Here is a 7,987-nt window from a genome sequence, read left to right as displayed (position 1 = left end):
GTGGACAAACAAACTGGGGGTAAGGGGGTGTGACGATCGTGTGACGTAACCCCAGCCATATTTTTAGTTGGCCTGCTAGGATCAGTGGCCCGCCGAAGCTCGGTGGGCAACATTGGTTTACCGCATTGAATAAAAATCGCGAGCACAGCTGCTCGGCGGCCAGTCATCGTTCATCACCACCACGCTGAGCGTCGTATCTGGGACGGGGTTTCTCGGCCGCTCCCCTTTCGTTCACGGTCCGGGGCGGATCGTGACAGCTGGAAATTCACCTGTGATTTCGCGAGGTCTTACAAATCTGCTGCTTTCTTTTCTTTTTGTTCTTCGTTCTTCATGTCCTCTTCACGCTTATTTATCACACACCCGCAGCGCCAAATGATGACATTGCAGTTTATATCACCCCCATCTGAAGCGGAACGCCCAGCGTAGCAGGGCTGACATCTTAAAGCGTCCACTAGATCTCTCTGAATCTAAGTTATCACTCCCCACCTGACGATAGTCAAGCACGGCGACATAATAGGCCACGCACCTGTTCACCCTAAGGCGTTGCAGCGTTTATCTATCTTCCTATAGTAAGCCAGCCCATTCCCATCAGCCTGTACACGTTCGCTTGTTATCGACCTCAATCCGGATCAGTGACCTGCGTGCGTGCTATCAGCGGTCACTGCATGTGCTGGATGACAGCTGTTTTCAGTCCCGATGATTTCACTGCGCCTCAGAGTATAAAAGCGTGGCATGCGTCGAGGATGCCAATTCACTGCGGAAAACATTCTGCAGATATTTTGTTGCGAGTGCTATTCGGACGTCTACGGAATCTTAGAAGCATGAACACAGCTCTGATTTCCTGCTTCCTGACTTGTGTCTTTATTGGTAAGCCAGGCTCGTTATAATTGAACCGCGCAGAGCACCTGTGGCGTTAGTTTATCGTCGCGGTGACGTTTTGTTTCATCTTCGGTTTCCGTCGTCGTCGCGATGCCGGCAACGAGAGAGAGAGAGAGGAAGCAAGGAGAGTAAAGGCACGGAGGTCAACCAGAAGCGCGACCGGTTTGCTACCCTACATTGCAGTTACGGGAAATGGGGAATAGAAAGAGGAAGAGAGGATATTGTTGAATCCGAACATGTACAGCCACTCGATAATTAACTTTTGTTCAATTGTTTGGCACACAGCTGATAAACTTACCAGTAAAATTATTTTGCTTCACATTTTTAATTGCGACATTGTGCAACTGCAGATGTAGGAAGAGAGAGGGGGAATAGAAAGAGGAAGAGAGTGAGCAGTGAGTGCACGTGGGAGGATGCACAGGGGCACTATCCGCGGTCTCTTAAACCGGTGCACCAACCACAACTGACTGTGTCATTGCCGCGCAGTTCATTCAGTGTTTGTGCCACGCAATAAAAAAGCAACGGGAGAAAAGCGACATATTGCTTTGGTTAATATACATTGGCAGGTATCGCAGTGTGCACGCAGCTGCGACTTTAAATCACACTTTTCAAAGCATTTCTCACGGGTTACTAAGCATGCAATAAGATCAGCCAGTATGGTAAAAGTGCGCCATTCAGTTGCATCGGCTAGCCAATCAGATTTTAATTTCAAACATTCATCATAGTTTCACTATTTATCATTTTCATTCTCAACAAGGCACGTGTCCCAATTAATGGAGTGACACCGAGCTCCAATGAAGTCATCTCCATTTAGCAGAAATCACGCTAATAGCACCAACTTAGACAGGTGCGTCCTGATAATCTTTGAACAAACGGTGCTGATGTTAGCTAACATTTAAATTAGCCTTTTGACAAACTATACAAAGTATTATTTAGCCAACAAGTTCATTTGTAACGATCACAGCCTTCCTGATTACACAACCGCGATCCTCAATAATAGCTAGGTTTCTGAAAAATTGCTCATGATATCCCTGAAGTACAGTTGCTCATTTGAAAGTACAAAATTACAAACGGACAAGAAACTAATTTACTTGTATTGCATTGCCTTTACAGCAATATTTTTGCAGGCTTTGTAGGGACGTCCTGCAGACGGTTTATTTTGCACACAGCGAGTGCAGAAGTTTAGTACTTACTGCTAAGTACCGGACCTTTAGGAATGGTGTCTTCGTAAGAGGATTGAACGTTAGTATACTTGCATTTATTGTTAGATAGTGTATTGGAACTGGATATGTTACTTTGAGAACTAATTTGTGAAAACGCGCTCAATAGCGTTTGATCTGAGACCTTTAGCATTCCACTGGGAGGTCAGCGCAATTTGAAATTAGGAAAACCGGCAAGCTTGTTGAAAGCTTTCTATTCTTCAACGTGTGGCGAGCATAGCGATCATATCACTGAACACACTCCTTACGTGTTCTGGCCATGTGGTGCAGCCAGCCGTGTGACGAGAACCAATACGTGAAGGTCAGAAAGCAACACGCGAACAGCTGCAGCTCCTGAAGACCTCAGTGAACGACAGTAGCCTCGATATGCACCTCCGGATGAATCGCAATTCTCAAGGCTCTCTCTCCTTCCTTTTCATCCTCTAACATCCCCTTCTCATTTGTAGGGTAGCAAACAGGACGCGTGTCTTGTTGACCTCACTGCTTTTCCTTCTTTCTCTCTTTCTTTACGACGCGTGGACAATATCGTAAGAATGGATGATACGACTTGTTGGTAGTGCACTATGTGGAAAGCGCAAGCACACAAACATTGAGGGAGTGGGACACGACAGTGGCTTGTGGCAACCTGTTATTTTGTAGTTTGCGCTTTAGACATAATGGTAATTCACATAGAGTCACATTAAAAGCATCTTCCAGTGCTCTCGACCCTATGGGATGCTTACGCGGTGGTGATGCTTACGTATTTCCTCATAGGAATGGCCGCCGGAGAGGTGGACGTGCAGGACTGGTACCGCGGCGTGGACTTCGACGTGGGCTGCCGACCGGCCCCGGTAACCGGTCTGTGCAAGGCCTCGTTCCTGCGCTGGTACTTTGACGTGGATGCCGGCGAATGCAAGCAGTTCATTTACGGAGGATGCGGTGGTAACGAGAACAGATACCAAACCATGAGGGAGTGCGAGATCGCCTGCCTCCGTAAGTGTCTCCTAAATGGTTTAACAACATTTGTGGCAGATTAACGACACTGTTTCCTTTTGGATAAGTTCATTGAAGTTCAGGCATAATTTAGGAAGTGTAGAGCTATAGCTTAGCTGAAGGGTTGATATTGTGAGCACAGCTGTGGGGTTGGACGTTTATGTAAACGGCAGTGAATTCAAGGAAGTACCACTCGGAGCAGATGATTTGCGTAGTAATAGGTTCGTTACAGCTAATGAGGCACAGACATGCCATAGGTTCTTAAATGAAGGTGCGTTTACTGGAGAGGAAACGTAGTGCGGGTTAGTCGATATGGCTGAATACATGTACAGGCAATTACAGAGTGCGTGTCAAACGGAGCTTAGAGCAGAAACTGAAAAATTGAAATTAAATAGAACTAGTATTTTTTGCTCGGGAACGTTATAGATTTTGCCGCATAATCGACCAGCATCTTTTATATTTCCATTTACACATGGATTGAAAATTTGTCATAATACGTATTACACCTATCATAGAGGCTCGCTATGACTAAAGAGGTACCTTGTTGATCCATTTCTTGAAAGGTTCGTTTTCTAGGGAACTTAGGCTATGACGTAAAATTTTTCTAGTCTGTTTCCTTGTGTATTCAATTCCTCGAAATTCAGTTTTGTCTTTTGTTGTCGAAAGTCACCGTCGTGACGGACGTTTTTTCTTTGCAGGTTGATTCACCTGGATGACTTCAGCGAAAGAAACCCCGAGCACGGACTGGTACTCAAGAAACACCTATATGTAGTACCCGTTCCGAAATAAACTGGCTTCGCCGTTATATTTCGTAGCCTTATCTGCTCACTTGTGTAGTAGGAAGTTCTAATAAATGTGGCGTGTGGCCGGAGTGATGTTCTATTTCACATTGATATGAACATGTAATTTAGTACTTCCCTAACAGTCAGACCGTCTGCCGAGAAGTAAAACAGGCTGCGTCAAGAAATTCCGTGTCCGAGATCGTTAGTGTATGAAATGGGCCTAAAAATCAGACGCTGTAAATTGTGTAAAAGGTATAACGGTTCAAATCATGAAAGCGATACGTGCTATGAATATAAAAATTTCGTTGCGAATTGATGATGCAGTAAAACGTGTAGGTGACGTGTAGCACTACTGCCACAACAGATCCCTTGAATACACAGCTGAAACGCACGTGCTCAACAGAAATGGTTGCACTGCAGTTACAACCGCCACGGGGAGTATTTGTTGCAAATACCCTGGTCAGATGAATTTTAGGACATAAATATTGCCAAACAGTCAACAATTGTTTTCAAATCCAAAATTAAGTGGCTATTTAGCGGCAAATGCGAAGGAAATTCATTAGCATTACCGCGCACCTTTTTGAAGTCCCAGATCCTTAACTGAAACCGCGTTCACCACATTGCAAAGTGCTGTTCAGGAGCTCACTCGACACACGACCTGCCACTTCGAGGAGGGAAGTGCAACTGCCGCGGGCTCAGGGCAGACCACCACTAGTCGCACTAGTGCGACTGGTGGTGGTCTTCTGGTGATATATATATATATATATATATATATATATATATATATATATATATTGTACTGTGAAATAAGGAGCAGTGGGGATGTGTCTGTGAGAGAGTACGACGAGAGAGATAAGCCTTGTGTCGTGCTCGATCGGCTGTGCTACCTCTCGCTGCTTTATCCTGCTAGTCGCGAACGCTGACTTCCCCAAGTGCTTCGTAACATTTGGTGGAAGGTGCTGGGCCTGTTGCAAACCTGGATCTCCGCAACCGGACAATCCCTGTCACATCTCGCATGCCTGAGGAGACTCGTCCTACCGATCCACCCCCGGCACCGCCTTCGGACGTCTGTCCTGGTGCGCCACGCCAACGGGATCCTCCCGTATTCAATGGGACTGACGATCATGACGTAGAGGACTGGCTGTCATCGTACGACCGAGTGAGTACCCACAACAAATGGAATGACGCTGACAAGCTTGGTTACGTGCCGTTCTACCTGTCCGGGGTCGCCCATCTTTGGTTCCGCAACCATGAGGCTGACTTTTCTACCTGGACAGCATTCAGAACGAAACTTCAAGATGTATTCGGTCGCCCTGCTGTGCGCAAACTTCGGGCTGAACAACAGCTTCGCTGTCCTGCCCAACAAAAGGGCGAAAGCTTTACCTGCTACATTGAAGTGTAGCTGACATTTGCCGGCGTATCAACCCCGATATGTCCGAAGATGACAAAAGTAAGAACATATTGAAAGGCATAGACGATGACGCTTTCCAAATGCTCTTGGCAAAGAATCCTGAGACGGTCAAAGACCTCACCTCGCTTTGCCAGAGCTATGAAGAGCTACGCAAACAACGGCTTTCTACGCGCCGAGCTTCCGCTCCTGTCGTCGCGCTTTCAGCTCTGAGTGACGTTGTCAGTGCTACTTCTTCCGGTACAGCAATCGACCAAATCAAGCAATTCGTACGAGAAGAAGTGGCCCGCCAGCTCTCTCTTCTGCCCGCCAGTCAGGTGTCGGAGTCACCCTTGTCTCCTGATCTCCGTCAGGTGATATAAGACCAAGTCGCTAGCGCCGTGCCACTTGCTCATCAACCGCCTCCCACGCCTGTTCCACTTACCTAGGCTGCCGTTGTCGCAAATCCAAGGCCTCCGTCTGCATCTATTCAATCCAGACTTACCAGCGCTTTTCCCTCCCCTCCGCAAGTGGCTCCAACATATGCGCCTCCAAGCAGCTACTGGCCGCCACAGCAGCCCGTGCGCCCACCTCGCCAATATATCCATCAGTCTCAGCCCGCTGATCTCAATCCATGGCGTACCCATGACAACCGCCCTATCTGTTATTCTTACGGCCTGCCTGGGCAAGTAGCACGGTTTTGCCGCCGGCGCGGGTGGTATCCTTCGGATTCTCCGAGGGCACCAAGCAACGGTTTCGACTCTCCGTTCCGTTCCGCTTTTGCCGCTCAGCAATTCGAAGCCTCACCTCCTGCTTCCCGAACCTTCAATACCCGTCGGTCTCCGTCACCCCGTCGGCGTTCTCTGTCGCCGCTTGTCCGCTGCCCTAAAGCTCTCCGAGAGGAAAACTAAGGAACGCGGTTCCGGAGGCAAGAACTGCGATCTCAACGAAGTCCTCAAGACATAATTTTTTTCCTGCGAACGTCCTGAACGTCCAGAAGACATTGCCGTCCATGCGCTTGTAGACACGGGAGCAGCAATATCAGTGATTTCGAATCAGCTTCGTCTTCAACTAAGAAAAGTCGCGACGCCATATTCTGCTGTTTCATTACGCACAGCAAGCGCGGCGCCGATTGAACCCTTAGGGAAGTGTACCGTGCGTGTTCTTATAAGCGGCACTTTACACCGTGTTGAGTTCGCTATTCTGCCCCGCTGCTCCCATGCCATGATTTTAAGATGGGACTTTCTGTCATCTCATCGTGCCGTTATACATTGTGCCCGTGCTGAACTCGCTCTGTCGCCATTCGGCCCCAACGTTTTTGAAGATACTGATGACGCTTCCGGTCGTGTGCTCGTCACCGCCGACACCGAGATTCCTCCATACTCTGCCGCACTTGTGCCCGTATGCTGCGTTGGGTTTTCCGACTCCACAGTTCTTTTCACGCCGTCTAAACTTGTTGCTCGCCGTCATCCCTTCTTGCTTCCTTTTGCCCTCCTTGCCATTCGACAAGGTTCCAGCGCACTTTATGTATCGAACCTGTTTCCTTGCACTGCTAGACTGCTCCACGATGAGTTTCTTGGTTATGCTGATGTAATCGAGCCAAGCTTCCTTTATGATGTGCCTGACGACCCGGATTCTCTTCAGGTTGACGCTATGTCCCTTCAAGTTTCTCCTCCGACGCCGCCATGTGACCCAACATTTTCCCGATGTATTGATCCCTACCTCACTCCAAGTCAGCACGCCCTGATCGCCAATCTCCTTGACCGCTTTCGCACTTCATTCGACCTCCAACCATCTCGCTTAGGTCGCACTTCCACTGTTGTCCATCACATCGACACCGGCAACCATGCGCCTTTACGCCAGAGGCCGTATCGTGTATCCGCCACGGAGCGTGACGTCATCGCTGAGCACGTTGGAGACATGCTCCAACGCGGTGTCATACAACCTTCGCACGGTCCCTGGGCTTCTCCTGTAGTGCTTGTCAAAAAGAAAGATGGCACAATTCGCTTTTGCGTGGACTACAGGCGCCTCAATAAGATCACCCGCAAGGACGTTTATCCACTACCTCGCATTGACGACGCGCTAGACTGCATCCAAGGAGCCGAATTCTTCTCATCTTTAGACTTGCGATCCGGGTATTGGCAAGTGCCTGTGGCTGAGTCAGACCGCCCAAAAACGGCCTTCATCACACCCGACGGTTTATTTGAATTCACCGTGATGCCATTTGGCCTGTGTAATGCGCCTGCCACATTTGAAAGAATGATGGACAACATCTTGCGCGGCCTCAAATGGTAGATATGCCTGTGTTACCTGGACGACATCGTTATCTTTTCACCGGACTTTCCTTCCCACTTACTTCGACTTGAACGCGTCCTCAAATGCGTAGCCGATGCTGGCCTCCAACTTAACTTGAAGAAGTGTCGCTTCGCCGCCCGGCAGCTGGTCATCCTCGGCCATGTCGTGTCGAAAGAAGGTGTACTCCCTGATCCGGCGAAACTACAAGCTGTTGCCCAGTTTCCACGACCAAAGACCTTGAAAGACCTGCGCAGCTTCAATGGGTTAGCGTCATACTTCCGCCGTTTCATCCGCAATTTCGCCACCATAATAGCACCTTTGACGCAGCTTCTTGGTGGTGACCACACCTTGTCGACCTGGTCACCGGATTGCGATGCGGCATTCACGAAGCTGCGTCGTCTCTAGACGTCTCCCCCAATCCTGCGCCATTTCGACCCAAGCGCTCCAACAGA

The 7,987-nt window shown here is 48.7% G+C and overlaps 1 protein-coding gene across 1 annotated transcript; it reads left to right on the top strand.

The window, feature by feature from the left end:
* The first annotated feature begins 758 nt into the window (after positions 1–758).
* LOC119464730 (PI-stichotoxin-Hcr2f-like) lies at positions 759–3,878 on the top strand. The gene is made up of 3 exons (XM_049656473.1): positions 759–867; positions 2,853–3,071; positions 3,770–3,878. Exons 1-3 carry the CDS (start codon positions 822–824, stop codon positions 3,772–3,774), a joined length of 270 nt encoding a protein of 89 aa, XP_049512430.1. The 5' UTR covers positions 759–821; the 3' UTR covers positions 3,775–3,878.
* The last annotated feature ends 4,109 nt before the right edge of the window (positions 3,879–7,987 follow it).

Source organism: Dermacentor silvarum, chromosome 9, assembly GCF_013339745.2.
Source record: "Dermacentor silvarum isolate Dsil-2018 chromosome 9, BIME_Dsil_1.4, whole genome shotgun sequence".
In the NCBI taxonomy this organism is placed as follows: Eukaryota; Metazoa; Arthropoda; class Arachnida; order Ixodida; family Ixodidae; genus Dermacentor; species Dermacentor silvarum.
This window is presented reverse-complemented; position numbering and strand designations above follow the sequence as displayed.